This window comes from Xenopus laevis, chromosome 2L, assembly GCF_017654675.1.
Source record: "Xenopus laevis strain J_2021 chromosome 2L, Xenopus_laevis_v10.1, whole genome shotgun sequence".
NCBI lineage: Eukaryota > Metazoa > Chordata > Amphibia > Anura > Pipidae > Xenopus > Xenopus laevis.
In genome coordinates, this window is record NC_054373.1 from 9,806,797 (window position 1) to 9,828,525 (window position 21,729).

Below are 21,729 nucleotides of genomic sequence, written 5' to 3' on the forward strand. Positions count from 1 at the left end.
AAAGGGCTTTTGTTTAACACAACACTCAGTCTTTTTTGGGGACATTTTACATTAGTAACTAGGGATGGGTGAATTTGACCCGTTTCGTTTCGCCAAAAAGTCGCCGCCGGCGAAATGTCGCCAACGTCCATAAAAGTCTATGGCCGTCCAAAAAATTTTGTCGCGTGGCGAAATTGTTTTGACACATGTCTTTTTTTTGACGCACGATGCCATACAAGTCTATGAGCGTAATTTTTGAGGCGAAACAAGGCGAAAAAATTCGCCCATCCCTATTGGTAACATGTAGATTATGGTGCTCAGGGCTGGATTTACTCATTGGGCAACAATAGGCCTGCCGCCTGCCTGCTCTTTGTCCCTACAACCCTCCCCTTGACACATCCACGCACACAAATTTCCTTTTTCAAGTCCAGAACACTGAAGATTGGTGCTTGGGAAATTTTAAAAAACTATCAAATCTCCTGTATGTCCCCAGTGCTTCAGAAACAATGTGGATGCAGCTGGGTGGTATGCCACCCCTAAAATACTGCCACCCTATGCCCGTGCCTTTGTGACCTTCCCACAAATCCAGGCCTGATGGTGCTGCCAGTGAACATCCACTGGAAAGAATTTAGTTTGTAAAGTGTGTAGTTCACCTTTAATTTTCACCTTTAATTCAATAGAATAATTACACACATTCAAAGGTAATTCCACTAAACATTTTAATTTTATAGTTATGGTAACTGTGTAAAGTTAAACATAAGCATTCATTTTTTTCCATGGGCATGCTCACCTATTTATTCTCTGACCCATGTGTATAAAGTCCTGAGCCAGTCTCTCACAATATAAGGGATTAAATCAGTTCAGAGGTTTACAATAATGACAGAATAGAATAGAACAGAACAGATGGCAGAAAGGACAACAAGCACAACTAGAAGAAATTAGAAGGAGTACCCTTTGAAATACCTTAAAGAGGGTGTAAACCCATTTGTAACGCTGTCCCACAGTGCCCCCTAGTTTTCTGTACAAGTTACTCAGAAACAGCAACATACGGCTTCTTTTCCTAAAGCCATGTTGCACAATAAAAATAAGATTTTTCCCCAAATCTCCACAGCCAGCAACTGCTTTAAAATGCAAAATATCCTCCAATGAGAATCCCAGCTGATCTGTGTAAATCTGGCCCCATGTTCTTTGAGAACTAGGGGGTATTGTGACAGGGTTTACATTTTGTCTCCTTTCCCTTTGTAGAGTCTATGGATGAATCTGTCATTTGAGACCAACGCCACCACTATCCATTTTTCCTAAACATAGAGTAGAGCTTGTGATAAACGTCAAGAAGTAAACATGCCAGTACTGTTAAGTAAGTGATTATTTTTATATATAAAAATACATGGAGACCAAGGTGTCAAGCATATACTTTGAAACAATTTTTTAATCATACTAGCTTACCAATTTCTGTTTGCTGACTGATTTATGACCTTGTTCAGGTGAGTTATTGACTAATTGACAATGAAAACTAGAAAATGAAACTAGTGCTTTGATGCCCTTGTATATAATTTTTGTAAAATGTTCTTCCTGATGCTTGTTAAACAGGACCTTAAACAGTTTGTAAACCCAACCATAATCCTGTCCCACGGTTAAGCCATGCTAGGAGCTGTAGTCCAGCAACATTAGGGTTGTATTTTTAAAGCAATATTGCACAATATACTTTGCCAAAACTTTTCCCCAAATCTCTACAGCCAGTGACTGCTTTAAAATGCAAAACAATCCTCCAATGAGAATCACAGATGATTTGTGTAAATCTGGCCCCATGTACCTTGTTCCTGCAACTGGAGTTCGAAGCTTTAAACAGTTCAGTATAAAAATAAAACTGTGTAAATAGATAGGCTGTGCAAAATTAATAATGTGTCTTATATAGTTAGTTAGGCAGAAATGTAATGTATAAAGGCTGGAGTGACTGGATGTGTAACATAATAGCCAGAACACTACTTCCTGCTTTTCAGCTCTCTTTGTTACCACTCATTGGTTACCAGGCAGTAACCAATCAGAGACTTGAGTGGGGCCACATGGATCAGAACTGTTGCTTTTGAATCTGAGCTAATATAGCCGAATATGAGTGTCCCAATCAAGCTAATACCTGAGACACTTTAACATACATTGGGACTCAAATTCTAATCTGCAAATTATTAGACATCCAAACAGTTCTAAAACCATATAAGTTTCTTATCAATCTGCCAGTGTGTTCAATTAAAATAATCCTAAACCTTGATAACATACATACTGTAGATGTTACCATTGTGGGCCCCTCCTTGCCAAGACATACAAATAATTATAGCAATTATGTATAAAAGTATCTCTTGTGTAGATCTTCATCAAAACATTAGGGTGAAAAATTCGACAGGCGCAAATTTGCGGCATATTTCCGAGTTTCGTCACCAGTGAATAAATTTGCAAGACTGCAGAGAAAATCTGCCACATCAAAAAAATTTGGTGCTAGTCAAAATTATTTGGACGTCCGTTGACTTAAATGCTTTCGTACAAAATAGGCACGCGTATAAAAATTGTCGCTGGTGTCAAAATTGACACCCACTGACTTCAATGCATTTTGCTAATTTTACGAGGTTTTGTGAATTTCACTGGAAATTTGCAAATTTTACAGGGGGAAGAGAAACGGGACAAATTTGCCCATCACTACAAAACATCACCTATTGTACACATGCACAATATCACTTGTTATATTGGAATTTTAAACCACCCAATGATATATGGATTGGTTCAGTTTGTTAACTGAGCACAGCCTTATCCACAATCAGTGGTGGAATCATATCCTTAACGCAGTACTGTGTTCCCAAATATATTACAACCAGATATTCTAGCTTGTCTAGCATCACTTTAAGGATCCAATTTGAAACAATACACAAGACTGCACAAGTCACTCAATTAAAATAAGATGTTATAGCTTATACAGCAATTTGCGGTGCCATGAGGTGTTTTACATAGAACCACTTCAAATCCAAGTGGTATAATGCAAAACTGAGGGGGTTGTGGGTGCACACCAGAGGCCAATTTCAAAACGTTTAGAGCCCTGTCTAAATGATTCAAGTAAATATGCAAGTGCAAGTAATTTTGAAACAGGGTTTTTTTGTTACAAAGTTATGATCATAATATTGATAAGCCACCATACCACATCAAGGTAAAACCCCACATGGTGGTCCCTAACTTATTTATCTCAAATCATAGTAAAAAAGGAATTTTACCTCTCTGTTTAGTAACAATTCTTTATGTAAACATCTCCAGTGCTTTGGTTTCAAACTGTGTGCTAAATCCTCCCCCGCCAACTGCTGAGCGGCTTTTAAGAGGGAGAGACTGCCTAAACCAATGCCCATTTTAGAAAAAAAGAAGTAAAGTGGTGTAATTAAAACCAAAGTGGTACTTTTTTTCTGAATATTTTTTCTATGGCCCGACCAGATATATATGCAGAGCTGATATCCGGCACACAATGATAGTCTTCAATAAATGTGAATTATTGTTTATCATAGTAGTGAGTCATGCCCAATATTTGAACTGAATACTTATCAGGACCAGTACTGCTCAATTAGGACTGTAGCTCCAAAACAATATTGGCAGGCTTGTGCTCAGACTGGATGACCAATCCGTGGTAAGTTATTATTCCATAGCATATCACAGGGTGGTATTGGGGGCCCACAGCCAGCGGTACAGCTCTATACCTCGACGATAGTTTGCCAGAAACTGCTTTCCCATCAAGTCACTGAATAACACTTTATAGATGACATTTTTGGCTAACTAACTCTATTAGAAATATTTTCTATTTTGCACAGCCTATCTATTTACCCAGTTTTTATTTTTACACTGAACCGAGTCCCAGTTTCCCAGCACTGAACAAGTCTGTCCTTTATCTTCATGTTTGATTCCAGTGTCATATAATGAAGAAAAAAATAAGATAAGAGCAAGATGTCTGACATGGTGCTGGGATTCAACATTCTTATTTGTCAATTATTTTGCATTTATAATTACATTTTTGATCAGTTGAATTGTCATTGGTGAATTTTCTTGCTTCGTCTGTAAGGTAACTAGATGTTCTCAGGTTACAATGATTAGATAATATCACTGCTTACTTGAAGTGATCTTTGGTATAATTAAAGTTACAATTACAATGTAGACCCTTGTATAATTACAGTGTAGACCCTTGAAAAGGTCCTGCCATCTCGATTGTTTATACACATGTGTGTTTGATATCAGTGCACTCTAGACCAGGGCCAATATTTCTCTTTTACCATTGGGTCTCATTGGGCCTCTCTACTGAGCTCCAGGGAGCAGCTGCTGCCTCCGCTACAGGCTGCATTTCATCCTCTTTGTTCAAGTCCTCCTTCTTCTCCGCTGCCCTACACCCAAAGCAAGTTACGGCCAAACCATCCTTAAAGCATCACTGCTTCAGTGCCAGGCTGTGCTGCAACTTCTCTGGCTTGGGAAGAGGAGCCACACTGAATTTGAGGTCCTGGACACCTTCTAGTCTCAGATCCAACAGTGGTTTATCCCATGCCAACACCAAGCAGGTACTGTGATCTGCAACAATAGACGCAACCTGCTGGCTATATACCATGCTTCACACATGTTCTCAACCTTATGGTGCAGAAGTTCTTGAAGAGCTACAAGGGGGTTGGGTGATGTGCTAGAGAAGGCACATAGCATGTTATTGTAGATAAATTACTAGCACAAGGAAGCTTTGTTTCAATTATTTCTTACTAACAACAATATTACTTTTTTTCTACAGCACAGATCAAGATTACAGCAGGAGCAGTCACAGTAGCTGCTATTGTTGCTATACCAGTTATCTGGTATTTTGGTAAGAGAAGTTTATTAATCATTTATGTATAATATAAAAGCACTGGTATAGAGACAGATTTACTTTTTTTGTATGTTAATTTATTTAACTTTAATAAATCTTTCATGTTATCAAATTGAAGAAATGCAGATTTCAGCACTAATATCCAACACCGTAGGTGGCCCCTAGGCCGCGTAGTCCTAGAACCCAGTGGCGCCCGCATATCCCCCCTACCATGATTGCCTGCACTGGAGCGATGGGGAGCTGTGCTCCCCAGTACTCCCCAGAAAGCGGCTGGAAGGCTGTGAGAACGCACGCATGCGTCCTGTCCGGCGCAGGCGCGGGCGCGCTAATGCGCGTCGGCGCCTGACGCGGGAGCTGGCGACGGTCGCGGGCGCGGAGGCGACGGTCGCGGGCGCGGAGGCGCTGGCGACGGTCACAAGGACGTAGGCGGAAACGCCTATGATGGACGTGCTGGCGTCAGTTCCGCGACGTCAGCGCAGTGACGCCAGTTTGGCGCCAAATTATCTGCATTTAAACCCAAACCAGTCTGTAATGCATTGCCTGGTTATTAGGTTGTTTGAACTGAAACCCTAGCGTCTTGAACTTTTTGGATTCCTGATTATCGACCTTTGCCTGAACCCGGATTTGATTACTGCCGTCTGTCTCGACCTTCTTGCCTGTCTTATCGTTTACGAATCTTGCTGCCTGCCTTCTGACCTCGGATCTCCTGACTACGACTTCGCCTAATCCCTTGTACTTCGCTATCGTCTCACTGGCTACTCTCCACAACCCTGCTCCTTGTTCCACTCCAAGTGGGTAGCGGTTGTGTGAGGCGCTTGTGGGTTCATTATCTTCTGCTCCAGCTCCTTCTACGACTGGATTGTACTGGTGAGTCAGACAGTATAACCAGGCCAGATGGATCCAGCTGAAGGGCCGTCCTGACTCAACAACTGTCGTCCCTCACGCAAGATGTCCGGGAGCTGCAAAGTGGTTATACTCAGCTACAGGAACACATCAGGACCCATCCACCAGCCGTTCTCCCTTCCACGGCCGCTGCAACTCCGCCTGCTCCAACGGAAGTTCAGGTGATCACCTCTGAAATTTCGGAACCTAAGGTGGCCTTTCCGGAGAAGTTTGCTGGCGACCGAAATATGTTTCGGAACTTCAGGAGCAACTGCAAATTGCTGTTTTCGCTCAAACCACACACTTATCCTAATGAGCAGACCCGGGTCGGGGTGATTATCTAATTTCTTACGGGAGAGCCACAGACATGGGCCTTTCGTCTTATGGATCGTCACAGTCCTGTATTGGCCTCAGTAGACTCCTTCTTCGATGCTATGGCAGTTCTTTTCGATGACGCTCACAGAGCAACTACCGCCGAAGCCTACCTGCGTGCTCTGAAGCAAGGTGGCCGTCCAGCGGAAGACTACACCCTGGAATTTCGGCAATGGGCAGATGACACGGAATGGAACCCGGCAGCGCTTAAAAACCAGTACCGCTTCGGACTTTCTTCCGAATTAAAGAATGAATTAGCCGCACTGGCATCCCTGACAGTTTGGAAGACCTCATCTCTCTTTCCATCCAACTGGATCGGAGGCTCAGAGAACGTAGAGAGGAAGAACAGGCAGAGAAAGCAGGCCTTCTTCCTCAGTCTTGGATGTTACCAACCGCTCCACCTCCTATTCGAATGCCTTCCACTTTTCCTCCAGCTGTCTCTCCGCCCGTCTTCAGCACAGCTCCAGAGCCTATGCAGATTGGAGCCATTAGATCGGCATTAACTCCAGAGGAACGGATCAGACGTCGCAGACTCAACCTCTGCCTTTACTGTGGACAAGCTGGTCATTTGCTTCGAGGTTGTCCGATCCGTCCAACGGGTAAGAGGATGTTTGAAAGAGACTTTTCTGGTTGCCATGTGCCCGTGCCTCTCCTGACTGTCTCTTTATCTTTGCAGTGGGGAGACAAGCGGGTAGAGCTTCAAGCAATCCTTGATTCTGGGGCCAGCGGGTGTTTCTAGGATAATAAGGTGGCACTACAGTTCCAGATACCACTCCAGTCTAAGAAGAACCCCATAGCTCTCTGTGTGGCAGATGGTTCTCTGATTACCTCAGGCCCTGTGGTGCAAGAGACTGTCTCACTTTTTGTTGTGTTAAATAAAGGGCATGCTGAAGTCATGAACTTCGATGTGGTTTCTTCTCCTTTATTTCCCGTCATCTTGGGTTTACCCTGGTTGCAGAAACACAACCCATCCATCAACTGGACTACCGGCGAAGTGAACTTTCTTTCAAATTTTTGTTCCTCTCAATGTATTTCTTCTTCAAGTAGAGTTTGTTCGTTATCCCTTGCCTCTGAAATTCATAATCTTCTTCCTCAAGCTTACTGGGAATTTACGGACGTTTTTAATAAAAAAGGGGCAGACAAGTTACCTCCTCATCGTATTTATGATTGCCCTATTAAACTTCTTCCTGGGGCTCAAATTCCTTTTGGGCGAGTTTATCCTTTATCCGAATCTGAACTGTCGGAACTTCGTTCTTATTTAGATGAGAATCTGGCCAAAGGGTTCCTTAGACAGTCTTCTTCCCCAGCTGGAGCCGGGATCTTCTTTGTTGAAAAGAAGAATTCGAGGAGATCCTGGATTCCAGGTTAAGAGGCAAGCGGCTCCTGTACCTGGTAAGATGGAAGGGTTATGGTGCGGAAGAAAATTCCTGGGAACCAGCGTCTAACATCCACGCTCCGGAGTTGCTGGAGAAATTCCATGGAACTTACCCTGGTAAGCCTTCTGGTGGTCGCGTCCTGAGGCCGCTCCTTGATGGGGGTCAATGTGAGAACGCACGCATGCGTCCTGTCCGGCGCAGGCGTGGGTGCGCTAATGCGCGTCGGCGTCTGACGCGGGAGCTGGCGACGGTCGCGGGCGCGGAGGCGCCGGCGACGGTCACGGGCACAAGGACGTAGGCGGAAACGCCTGTGATAGACGTGCTGGCGTCAGTTCCGCGACGTCAGCGCAGTGACGCCAGTTTGGCGCCAAATTATCTGCATTTAAACCCAAACCAGTCTGTAATGCATTGCCTGGTTATTAGGTTGTTTGAACTAAAACCCTAGCGTCTTAAACTTTTTGGATTCCTGATTATCGACCTTTGCCTGAACCCGGATTTGATTACTGCCGCCTGTCTTATCATTTACGAATCTTGCTGCCTGCCTTCTGACCTCGGATCTCCTGACTACGACTTCGCCTAATCCCTTGTTCTTCGCTATCGTCTCACTGGCTACTCTCCACAACCCTGCTCCTTGTTCCACTCCAAGTGGGTAGCAGTTGTGTGAGGTGCTTGTGGGTTCATTATCTTCTGCTCCAGCTCCTTCTACGACTGGATTATACTGGTGAGTCTGACAGAAGGCATGTCACCCCTAATATTTTGCCACCCTAGGCCAGGGACTTTGTGGCCTCACCACAAATCCGAGTTTGCTAGTACCTTAAAACTCATTGTTCTGAAAGATCGGAACAATAGCAATGCCATTCCTTTTTATAACAATAAAGTCTCTTGTTGTACTTGACTCAAACAATTGATAAGATAAGTGTATCAGAAAAGTATAATTCAATTTAAATTGAATTTAAATTAGACACTAAGGGGCAGATTTACTACGGGTTGAATTTCTTAGTGTAAAATACTTCGAAATTCGACCCTCGAATTGAAATACTTCGACTTTGAATATCGAAGTTGAAGGATTTCTAACCGAATTTGGCAATCGCACGATCGAATTAAATCGTTCGAATTGAATGATTCGAACGATTTTAGCTTATTGGTCTACAAGGTCCCCATAGGCTAACATAGTACTTCGGCAGGTTTAATTTGGCGAACTATTGAAGGCGAAGTTTTTTTTTCAAAGAGACAGTACTTCGATTAGCGAATGGTCGAATATTCGAACGATTTTACGTTGAAGTCAAAGTAGCCTATTCGATGGTCGAAGTATCCAAAAAATTACTTTGAAATTCGAACTTTTTGAACTTCGAAAATTCACTCGAATCCACTTCGATCCTTGATAAATCAGTAATCAGTTATAAAAAGTGACACATTAAAAATTATTAGAAATAATGTACCCTATACATATTAGGACATACCTTATATGTATTTAGGACAAATTGCACCCCATACTCAGTCTTTTGGCAAACCAGACCCCACCATTCATATTCAAGGTATAAACTTGCGTCCTGACCTCTACTGACTCTTAGCTAGACATCTTACATTCTAGACTTAGCTATTCTAATGACCCCTAGCCATACTCACAGATAACCTTGTCATCTGCACATGCACTGTTACAAATTTTAGCAACAGGTCAAGGAGGATTGGGCTCTAAACAGAAGCCAGACTATGTGCCAAAATCCTGTTCCTCTACAGACTGTACAGAGATTCCTTGCTTGCTCTCACTTTTGCCAAATCTTCCTGAACAATATCCACAAACCCATATTCTATGCAATAATTTTAATATAAGGCATATAATCTATTGTGTTAGTCATATATTTATACTTTTATGAAATACAAGAAAATACACACTTCACAGGGAGGGATACCCAGTCACTGCTATATTAACCCACAAATAATATGCTATGATTGATTCAAACATGGTTCTAATACAAAGCACTAGCAATGAATCCTGTACACTGTCCAATGTGCTCAGAAATTCCCTCACCAATCACCACTCCAAATGGATATTGATTTGAAAAGGCTATTAATTTGCCTTTATTGGCAGCTGATATCTCCCCATGCTACAGGTTATTAAAGCACAGCAATGTACAGTATACAAATGGGCATGTGCCTAATCTGCTGTGACCAATTGCCAACCATATAAAGAAAACTGAAGACGGGCTGATCTGTAGAAAGCACTATACAGTATGTGTTGCATTCTGGCATGGAACAAAATAGAGGAATATTAGTACTTTATAATGTCAAAACTGTATTACAACTATTGTTGGGACCAAATGACACTGTGGGATTGTTATTATTATAAACAAAAATGTAAGTAATTCATATATCTGCTTCTTTACATATAGTAACAAAAAATGCACAACCTTTTTGTGACAAGAAATGTGGCTCATCTTCACAATGTATCCTCTTGTCCCAGTGGTGTGATGGAATGGTCCATTGTCCCAACGGAGAGGATGAAATGTCCTGCGGTGAGTAATGGGCAAGTCTTACCCACATCTAGAATGTTTTTTATTGTCATGAAATGATGATTAAAATAACTTGTTAGACATGTAAAAATGGTCTTAAATATAAACCATTCACCCATAAAAATGCCAGCTGATGTGTGTATGTCTGGCTCTATGTTTTCTGCAACTGGAGTTGGAAGCTTTAAGCCCAGCTTCCCAGCACTGAACAAGTCTGTCCTTTATCCCTATGTTTAATTCCAGTGTCATATAATGAAGAATAAAAATGACATAATTATCTTTATATATATAACAGCAAGATGTTTGATGTGCTGGGAATTGGCATTCTCATTGGTTAGTTATTTCGCATTTATAATGAAGCGTTTGATCAGTCAAATTCTTATTGCTGAATTATCCTGCATATACAATTACAGTTTTTGGCAACTTCTATAGACTAGGGGGTGCTATGGGACAGCGTTACAGCTGGGTTTACATCCCTTTTAAGTTTGAGCTCAGTGCCACTTTAATATAACTGCTGCCTGTGGAGACCTGGGAAAGAGTTTTAATGTATACAAATTAAATACCTTGTATATTTGCTTAATTAAAGTTACAACAAAAACACCACTCATGTGTGAAAAAAGATGTGGCTTCTCTGCCTATTGTATCTTGTCATCCCAGTGGTGTGATGGAGTGACCCAGTGTCCTTATGGAGAGGATGAAATGTCTTGCGGTGAGTAATGAAGTTCAACCCTTCCCCACAATGTTTAAAAAACATAGAAATTGTTGAAGGAGATGTAAACTGAGGCAAAAAGTCACCCCACGGCTCCCCCCGGAAGTTGCTGAAAACCGTAATTATAGATGCAAAAAAATTCACCAATGAGAATTCTTCTGACCAAAAACTTCATTATAAATGCAAAAGAACTGACCAATGAGAATGCTGATTCCTGGCACCATGTCAGGCATCTTGCTGTTATCTTACATAAAGAGATTATTATGCTATTTCATTATCCCTTCATCCCAGTGAAATCAAAAATAGGGGTTAAAGGACATATTTGTTGTAATAAAGGAAGCTTTAAGCCCAGTTTCCCAGCACTGAACAGATCTGTCCTTTACCCCCAGTGTAATATAATGAAGTAAAAAATTACATAAATACAGTATATCTATAAGATATCAGCAAGATGCCTGACATGGTACTGGGAATCAGCATTCTCATTGGTCAATTTGTTTGTATTTATAATGAAGTTTTTGATCAGTAGAATTCTCATTGGTGAGTTTTTATACATTTATAATTAAATTTTTTATCATCTTCTATAGAAATTTAGGGGGCGTTGGGGAATGGCATTACTGCTGGGTTTACATCCCTTTTAATGTCTTTCATATAGGTGACACATTCTTTAACCTTTTGTGGCACAATATTTTCTCTCTTAAGAAAAAACAAGCATCAATAATTTCTATATCTGCTTGCAGTAACAACAAAAAAAACGACGACAACAACAACAACAACATGTGAAAAGAGATGCGGCTCATCAGCACATTGTATCCTCTCAACCCAGTGGTGTGATGGGGTGATCCAATGTCCTAATGGAGAAGATGAAATGTCTTGTGGTGAGTGATAATAGGCAAGTCTGACCTACTTCCAGGATGTTGTTAAAGGGGTTGTAAACTCAGCCATAACACAATCGCACAGCACCACCTAATTTTCTGTAGAAGTTGCTGGAAAACATGATTATAGATGCAAGAAAATTCATCAATGAAAATCTGAAAGATCAAAAGCATAAGTATAAATGCAAAACATCTGACTAATGAGAATGCTGATTCCCAGCACTATGTGGGACACCCTCTTTTTATCTTATGTAACCCTTTCTACACCCCTTTGTCTGTGTTACACTCCACGTGTGGCACTTACTTGATGACGCGGGACAAACCTGAGCCACTCCGCAGTGGTATTGGGAGAGACTGGGTACCTGGTACTTACTAGCACAGTGACTCCACCTAGTGGGATCCGGGAATGCACCTACGGATGGCCCCACTAGGAATACAGTAATAACACACACACACAGTATTGGTTAAACTAAATAATGGTTTATATAAAATAAATGGCCAGCTAGTACTGTACATGCAGCACTCCTAACTGGTGGCAATAGGGCCTCACTATCTAACTTGCTAGCGCCAAACTGTCTAACTAAAGAAGGCAAAGTCCTTTAATAAAACAGTCTCTATGTTCAAGCGCCTCTTTTAGGTAATGTCCCTTTAACCAGGATACTCACTAATCCTCTTTGTAATACTTTATAGCTCTCTCCAGGCGAATCCAGCATATTCAGACATACAGTGCGATTACCAGTCCCTTCGGATGCTCAGATACGAATCTTCTGCTGTTTGTTCCACCAGTCTGGATTCCTTTCACACTCTCTGTCTCTCCAGGCACCGTATGTGGCTTCCCTGTACCAGCCCGATCCAAATGAATATTTTTGGTGCAGCCTTTCAGCTCTCTGGGCCCACCAGCAGCTCTCTTGCTTCCTTCTCTGTCCACCATGCGCTCTCTATGTCAGGCTCTCTTCTTTGCCAGTATCTCTCACTTCCTTTTCCTGCCTGCCACTCCGTAGCTGCTGTGTCACTTCCTGTTGCACTGAAATCACTGACAAGCTGGTTGCTAGGTAACAGCTTACAGGACACAGACACAGGCTCTGTACTTCTGCCATAACAGGGATAAGGGCAATGCTTTTGCACTGATTCCCTACACTTACATACAGAGATTAGTATGTGATTATTGTGTTATTTTGGCTTCATTATATTACTTAAATCACACAGGTTCATTGCTGGAAAACAGGGGTTAAAGCGTCCAACTACTGAGTAAAGTTTGTTTGAACAGTGCTGCGCAGCAGAATGTGCTACCCCTTTAAAGGGGTTGTAACCCCAACCACAATGGCATCCCACAGTGCTTGTTCAGTGCTGGGAAACTGGGCTTAAAGCTTCCAACTCCAGTTGCAGGAACAAACATATCTCCCAACTGTCCCTTTTTCAGAGGGACAGTCCCTCTTTTGACAGCTCAACTTGAGGTCCCTCATTTGTACTGGAACGTCCCTCTTTTCTCTGCACAGAAAAAAAAACAAAGTTTCTCACTTAATTGGCTTTTGGCAGAGAGAGGCCAGTACAGCTAACAGGTGCAAATAAGATGCTTTATAACAATTTTGAGATAAGAAAATAAGTAATTTTAACAGTTTAGATAAGGAGAAATATTTTCAAATTTTTATAACCTGCCAAACTTTGTAAAATGAACATGGTAATTAGGGGGTGCGGCCACAAAATGGGTGTGGTCAAAAAAAATTGCTGCACTACATGCAAAAAAATTTTTTGTCTCTCTTTTTATTTCCAAAATGTTGGTAGGTATGGTTCAAATACTACATAATAGCTTTAGCCAGAGACTTGGGACTGATCATGTGCACAAAGAACATGGAGCCAGATTTATACAGATCGGCTGGGATTCTCATTGGAGGATTTTTTGCATTTTAAAGCAGTCGCTGGCTGTGGAGATTTTGGGGAAAGTTTTGTTGTGCAATATTTTTTTAAGAATACAACACTGATGTTGCTGTACTACAGCTCCCAGAATGTCTCAACTTTCCCTATATGTTACATTATTCTGGGATTTGTAGTCCAACAACAAATGAGGAACGTTTGGTTGAACAATGCAGTGCAGCAGGGTTTACTACCCCTATAAGAAATAACATAGGGGCATCCAGGGCAACCTGAGTTTAATTGTTTGCAGATTTAGTTGCTAGATTTCTCATGACCAATGAGACTCAATATCTTTGAACTGGTTTTTGGACTAAATCATGCTGCAATGCATTTCTTACCCACACTTTACTTACTCTACAACATTAGTTGTTGCTGGAATACAAACATCCCAGAATAGTGTTATATAGTAACAAATGTATGGCATGCTGGAATCTGTAGTCCAGCGACATCAGGATTGTATTCTTAGAGTAACAATAACACAAAAAATAAAAGTGTATTAAAGTAATGATAATATAATGTACTGATTATGCTGTGCTTGTACAAATGGTGTATTGCTTCAGAACACTACTATAGTTTATATAAACAAGCTGTTGTGTAACCGTAGGGACTAAAATTCAAACCTGAATAAGGAGAAAAGGCACAGGATACACAGCAGATAACAGATAAGCTCTGTAGTATACAATGGGATTCTGTGTGTGAACCTTGCATGAATTTAACATAGCTTTTGTGAACCCAAAACTCCAAAAGATTGTGCCACATTCAAGCATGCTTTAAATGTCTTAGGTCCCTTACACACAGGTATTTCACTGTACAGGTATAGTATCCGTTATCCGGAAACCCATTATCCAGAAAGCTCAGAATTACGGAAAGGCTGTCTCCCATAGACTCCATTATAATCAAATTATCCAAAGTTTTAAAAACTATTTTCTTTTTCTCTGTAATAATAAAACAGTACCTTGCACTCGATCCTAACAGATATAATTAATTATTATTGGAAGCTTAACCAGCGTATTGTGTTTAATTAATGTTTAAATGATTTTCTAGTAGATTTAAGGTATGACGATCCAAATTACGGAAAGATCCGTTATCCGGAAAGCCCCAGGTCCTGAGCATTCTGGATAGCAGGTCCCATACCTGTACATTATTTTCCTGCATTCCACCGCAGCACAAAACGCAGTAATGTATAGTCTTTTTTTCCGAGTGTTTCACCCGCTTAGTGTTAGCAGAGGACCATAAGAAAGACTAAGCAGTGTTTCAGGTAGTTAAACCTCCTGCACTACTCAACCAAATGTTACTCATTTGTTGCTGGACTACAAATCCCAGAATAATGTAAGAAATGGAGAAAAATTATCTAAATGCATTTTAGTCAATGGGGATCAATTTTTTTTTACGCACAACAATTTTTTACGTGCACGAAAAATTGTCCTTGCTCCAGACGCATGAGCGTTTTTTCTTATGCCTACTTTTTTGTCTCTGCAACTTTTTTGTCCAAATACATTAAAGCCAAAAGGCGTTTTTTCTTATGGCGACTTTTATGTCCAAATGCATTAAAGTCAATGGGCATTTTTTCTTTGTGACTTTATTTTCGCGGTGAATTTTTTCCGCAGCAAATTTTTGCTGCAGTTTTGCGAAAAAATTTGTAGATGGCGAAATTCAGAATTTCTCCACAAATCCATGGCTGGTGAAAAAATTCGCTCATCGCTAGTCAGGAACAACCAACTGTAAGCTGTTATCGTACTCTTACAGGTCAAGGGTGCAATTCACACATGAAAGAAAAGGATTAGCTCACTATATTATTCTGTGTTTGGCTAGCTAAAGGTTTAACAATGAAAGAACTACTAAATAATTTTCTTGTGAAGTGATTAATCCACTCTGAAATAAGAATAATGTCTTTGTTAGTAGAAGAGTTACAGGACATTCTCTTATTCTTCCAGTGAGATTATATGGAGCAGACTTCCAGCTGCAGGTCTATTCTACAGTAAAGTCAGCATGGCTGCCCGTGTGCAGTGATTACTGGAATGATGACTATGGGAAGTTCGCCTGCCAGGACTTTGGATACAGCAGGTAAATTACTATATATGGTCCAACAAAATTCCAATATACCTATAGTTCACCAACTGTAGGTCCTATTAGTTTACAATATAATTGAGCGTGTCCCCCAATTCACAGTTATTTCGCATTTGAAGTATATGTGTTAACCAGAGTTGTTAAGGGATCAAGTGATACTATTTATTTGTTTGGAAGTTAGAATACAAAAGCTCACAATATTTTTAATCTGTTTAGCAAGCATATGCTATGTACTTATGTATATTTTTATTTATATAGTGCAACTTATGTTTGCAGCACTGTACAGTATAACAATTATTAATAGAATAAACAGGGATCATTACAAAAACGAAATACAGTAATTGCAAAAACAGTTGCATTAAAGATTAAAAGCTAAGTATTAAAGATTGGAATCAAACATGGAATCAAATGTTGTTTATTTCTTGAAAAATGTGATGAAACAGGTTGTAAACCCAGCTGTAAATCTGTCCCACTGTGCCCCCTAGTTTTCTATAGAAGTTGCCAAAAAAATGTAATTATAGATTCAAGAAAATTCAACAGTGAGAATTCTACTGATCAAAAACTACATTACAATAAGCTGACAAATTCGTAATACTGATTCCCAGCACCATGTCAGGCATTTTGCTGTTATCTTACATATAAATATAATTATGTCATTTTTTTCTTCGTTATTTGACACTGAAATTAGACATGGGGATAAAGGACAGACTTGTTCAGTTCTGGGAAACTGGGCTTAAAGCTTCCAATTAGTGATGGGCGAATTTATTCACCAGGTTGAGGCATGCTGGGAGCTGTAGTCCAGCAACACCTGGGCCGTATAATTAAAGCAATATTGCACAATAAAACTTTTCTAAAACATTTCCCCATTTTCCCCAGCTGCCAGCTGGGAACTTCTACAGATGGTGGTACTGTTGCTGCCGGTGGTTCTGCTGCCTGTGTTGCTGTTGCATATTCAGGTGCTGTGCCATCTGCAGGCGGAACTACTTGAAGCTATTCAGCTGGCAATGAAATAATTTGTCTGAGTATTGCAGCACTTGCATTTGTACAGTACAAATTATACAGGCTGAGTTGTGTGATGTAACTACAGGAAAACCATCATCTATAAGGATGGCAAGTATGGGGCGGCCACACCATTAAGTTTTTTGCAGCAGATAATCTCAGGCCAGAGACAACAGCAGGTTAGAGTCACTTAATTTGTTCGATTGCAGGTAGCAGGACTTGACTATAAATCTCAAAAGGCCAGAGACAACAGCAACAGCCTTAGAGATGTGATTTAAATTGTAAGCACTAACTGAAGAGAATGATTTTTGTTTGACAATGATGATTAGACAGCAGGACTTGACTAAAAGTCTCAATAGACCAGAGACAACAGTATCTTGGAGGCATTTGAGCACTCAATTAAGAGACATGTTTGTGTGATTGCAAAATTTTTATACGGAGTACTTAGACCCAGCAGGACTTGACTAGTAGTTTCAAAAGGCCAGAAAAAACAGCAGGTTAGCAGTAATGCACTCTCAACCACCCTCACACCCTACACCATCCTCCCTCCCTCTGCCACCCTCAACTCCCATCCCACCATTTATCCCTCTCCCACAGAACCTCATACTGGACCACACCTAAACTAGATATTTTTTTTTTTTGGATATTTGGGGAAAGGAAGAGATAAATAAAGCACTAAATTAACCTGGAACAAAACCTTCAGCAGCAGTGTGCACCACAAGGGATACATACAGCCAAACAAACATAACGCTAACAATGGTTCTTGGGTCTCACAGGTGAGCAGGCAAGCAGATGAGGGAAAGCAGTAAACTGAAATCTACAACTTCCACTTGCATTGACTCAAACAGCTAACTCTCCAAACGCCTACACCTAACCTAGGTGAAAATGCTCCTACTCTAACAACAACCAACAACGCAATGAGTAATGGCCACCTGTGCACCTTCTTATATAGACTGTGGGACAGCTGAAATCCCATTGGCTGATGTGGAAGGAGAGGGGGAATGATAACATGGCAGGGATTGGGTGGGGTACTTAACTTAAATCCTAATGAGGGTGAAATTTGTGGAAATTACTACCTTTCAGGGTATTCCTGATATCTAACCCTGTATGCCAGTTAAGATACAATATGAGGTGAATGTCTGTCATTCCTATTCTTTGTACTACAGCAGAAAGACTGATATTACACCTTTCAAACATATACGTTTAAATTATGTTTTACAGTAAAGTTAACTAACTGAAGCATAGTTTCCTTTTAATTATCCATAATGTCTGACATACTATATTTCCCTCCTTGGATTCATTACATGCCACTATACAGTATATACCAGTGTTTCTTTAACCCAGACATGTATGTTTGGTCTCTTCTTCAGGAGTAGTTATATTAGATATGGTATGCTGAGGTCAGTATATGCCCCTGAAGGGTATTTCAAACTGAAGACAGAATCTTTGACCAGCAAATTCTATACAAGCATTAAATACAGGTATTTGTCTTTATTATACCCTCTCCTATAGCAACAACTAATAAACATGTACATTTTATTTTTTTCTTAAATGCCTATATATATATCAGTATTTCTCAAAATCTAAGGACAGGTCTCACTTATAAGGTTGTGATAAGGATTTAGAGGACTCCCCGATTTATTTATTTGGCTCCTGAGACACATAGCATTTCTTTTCCACATCAGGTAAACCCATAGGCATTTTAGCTGATTTTTATGTCTCTCTTTATTAAGCCTCCCAGTATCTAGTTTTGTGCCTTTGCCACCAAAAGAAATATATAATTAAAGAATTACAATACATACACATTAATGTGATGTATTATCTAGACAACCCTCAGATGTCCCTTTTCCATCGGTTGAGATGTTGAAATGTGCAAATATCATTGGATACAATTAAAATGTAAGCCAAGAGTTAAGTTTAGCCTAAACATTTCCATATTAATATTAATCCAACAACCTGTACATCATTAACATAAAGTATAGGGTTCTGCATTTAGTGCAACTTGCAAACTGTACAGGTTTTTTCTAAATATAACTAATGTATTATTAAAATAATTGCAATTAACAATATTCTGCCTTTATTTTCAGTCTTTCCTGTTCATCAGGATATGTGGTCTATTTGCGTTGTATAGGTAAGTGTCAAACTATGACCATCAGAATGGGAATATGAGGGATGCATTGATAGCAGGAATTGGTTTGGGATTTGAATAATATAACAATTTACTCTAATGATACAGTTTTATGAAACCAAATTAAAATATTCTGGATTTAGTTATATTAAAAATATATATATATATGTATTAGGGGCCTCTCTAAATTATATATGTTTCTGATTTATCATATTAATTTACTTAAATGATCCATTAATATAACAAGATCACAACTGACAAGACTGCAATCTGGAATATCTGATCTTTAATAATATGTTAAAGTATGCTGGGATTTGTAGTCCAGAAACAACTGAGTAATGTTTGGTTGAACAGTGCAGTTCAGCAGGGTAGTTCAGCAGGGTTTTACTACCCCTTTAAGTCTCTTCTAGTCAGTGGTTGATGATGTCCCTTTAATTCAACAACTAGCTGTAAAACCCTCTCTACAGAAATATGCAGGTTTCTTGTTGTGATGAATTGCTGTTTGTATTTCTTGCTTAAATTAGGGGTATTACCTACCGTATATACTCGAGTATAAGCCGACCCGAGTATAAGCCGAGGTACCTAATTTTACCTACGAAAATTGGGAAAACTTATTGACTCTAGTATAAGCCTAGACACAACTACAGCCCTGTCTCCCAGCAGCGCACATTCTGCCAAAGCGACCCCCCCAGCGATCAACCGGACTTCTTTGCAAAGTTGATGGTGACAGGGAATTGCCAAACGGATTACTGTGTGCATTGTCCCACTGTCCCACAACCATGTGCAGAGGGCGCTGTTTGATATTGCCATCACTGTTAATCTTTTGTATAACCAACAGAGGGCGCTGTGTGATATTGCAGTCACTGTTATTCTTTCATATAACCAACAGAGGGCGCTGTGTGATATTGCAGTCACTGTTATTCTTTCATATAACCAACAGAGGGCGCTGTGTGATATTGCAGTCACTGTTAATCTTTCATATAACCAACAGAGGGCACTGTGTGATATTGCAGTCACTGTTATTCTTCCATATAACCAACAGATGGCGCTGTGTGATATTGCAGTCACTGTTAATCTTTCATATAACCAACAGAGGGCACTGTGTGATATTGCAGTCACTGTTATTCTTTCATATAACCAACAGAGGGCGCTGTGTGATATTGCAGTCACTGTTAATCTTTCATATAACCAACAGAGGGCACTGTGTGATATTGCAGTCACTGTTAATCTTTCGTATAACCAACAGAGGGCGCTGTGTGATATTGCAGTCACTGTTATTCTTTCATATAACCAACAGAGGGCACTGTGTGATATTGCAGTCACTGTTAATCTTTCGTATAACCAACAGAGGGCGCTGTGTGATATTGCAGTCACTGTTATTCTTTCATATAACCAACAGATGGCGCTGTGTGATTTTGCAGTCACTGTTATTCTTTCATATAACCAACAGAGGGCGCACTGTTATTCTTTCATATAACTAACAGAGGGCATTGTGGGATATTGCAGTCTCTCCCCAAGTGAACTGTTGGTATAGGAATGATTAAAAGTGACTGCAATCTCAGCTACTTGGGTCGGGTACCGCTGACCTGAGTATAAGCTGAGGTAGACTTTTTCAGCACATTTTGGATGCTGAAAAACTACGGTATATAAGTTTGACATCTAAGTGGTAATTCACAAATGACCTGGATGCAAGTGCAATAATGTCCCTTATTGCTCAATTACTCAGCACTTGCCTCTTGTAACATACGTATGCACCTTGTGACTCTCTGCAGCCAGAAATGCTTCCTCTACACCACACACTAATTTTGATATCTGAATGACGATGATAGATGCCTACATGCCTCTCCCAACAGATCGTGCCAATGGATACTTGCTCCTGTTTTTTTTTAACTTTGCGCCCTAATCCTTCCATTGAAAATAACCACTCTAACCACTCTAATACAGGACCTTCTATTCAACGGGTCAGTCACAGTTCTGTTCAAGGTAGATCTCTACACATGCTAGGAACCTTCCCCTTGAACAGATGATGTATGTCCCTCAGCTGAAAGCTATCAGGACTCTGGCTGGAGTTTTCTCTCTTGCTGACTAGTTACTACTATCTGGTAAGGTGCAGATACTCCTCTGGGACTCCTTGCTATGGCTGTTTAATATCTAAAGTTTTTTACTGTGAGCCTAAGTCCTCTGTGCAGACACAGTGTATGTGTACTCTTATTATACAAGGTACTTCCACAACTGGATGGGGGTTTTGCACTGCTATGGCAGTATGGTACTTCCTTCTTCTCTCACTGTCTGACTTTGAGTCTACGCATATTAAGCCTCTTTTCTCCAGGGATTTGAATGGGGTCTGTTTTTTGGAAAGGCATTGCTATCTAGTAAAGTTCCTCTGGTTTTGCAGTTTTGATATCTAAGGGTTTTGCAGTTTTGATATCTAAGGGTTTTGCAGTTTTGATATATAAGGGGTTTGCAGTTTTGATATCTAAGTGTTTTGCAGTTTTGATATCTAAGGGTTTTGCAGTTTTGATATCTAAGGGGTTTGCAGTTTTGATATCTAAGTGTTTTGCAGTTTTGATATCTAAGGGTTTTGCAGTTTTGATATATAAGGGGTTTGCAGTTTAAATATCTAAGGGGTTTGCAGTTTTGATATCTAAGGGGTTTGCAGTTTTGATATCTAAGGGGTTTGCAGTATAAATATCTAAGGGGTTTGCAGTTTTGATATATAAGGGGTTTGCAGTTTTGATATCTAAGGGGTTTGCAGTTTTGATATCTAAGGGGTTTGCAGTTTTGATATCTAAGGGTTTTGCAGTTTTGATATCTAAGGGGTTTGCAGTTTTGATATCTAAGGGGTTTGCAGTTTTGATATCTAAGGGGTTTGCAGTTTTGATATCTAAGGGGTTTGCAGTTTTGATATCTAAGGGGTTTGCAGTTTTGATATCTAAGGGGTTTGCAGTTTAAATATCTAAGGGGTTTGCAGTTTTGATATCTAAGGGGTTTGTAATTTTGATATCTAAGGGGTTTGCAGTTTTGATATATAAGGGGTTTACAGTTTTGATATCTAAGGGGTTT

At 40.2% G+C, this 21,729-nt stretch overlaps 1 protein-coding gene across 1 annotated transcript in view; it reads left to right on the forward strand.

Annotated features, from left to right (window-relative positions):
- The first annotated feature begins 6,108 nt into the window (after window positions 1–6,108).
- The window catches only part of tmprss2.8.L (transmembrane serine protease 2 gene 8 L homeolog), a 35,628-nt gene continuing 20,007 nt past the window's right edge, over window positions 6,109–21,729 (forward strand). Inside the window, exons 1-6 of the mRNA XM_041581163.1 lie at window positions 6,109–6,429; window positions 9,935–9,986; window positions 10,567–10,689; window positions 15,407–15,536; window positions 17,909–18,019; window positions 18,626–18,669. Coding sequence (XP_041437097.1) covers window positions 6,109–6,429; window positions 9,935–9,986; window positions 10,567–10,689; window positions 15,407–15,536; window positions 17,909–18,019; window positions 18,626–18,669 — 781 coding nt within the window. The remainder of the gene's footprint in view (window positions 6,430–9,934; window positions 9,987–10,566; window positions 10,690–15,406; window positions 15,537–17,908; window positions 18,020–18,625; window positions 18,670–21,729) is intronic.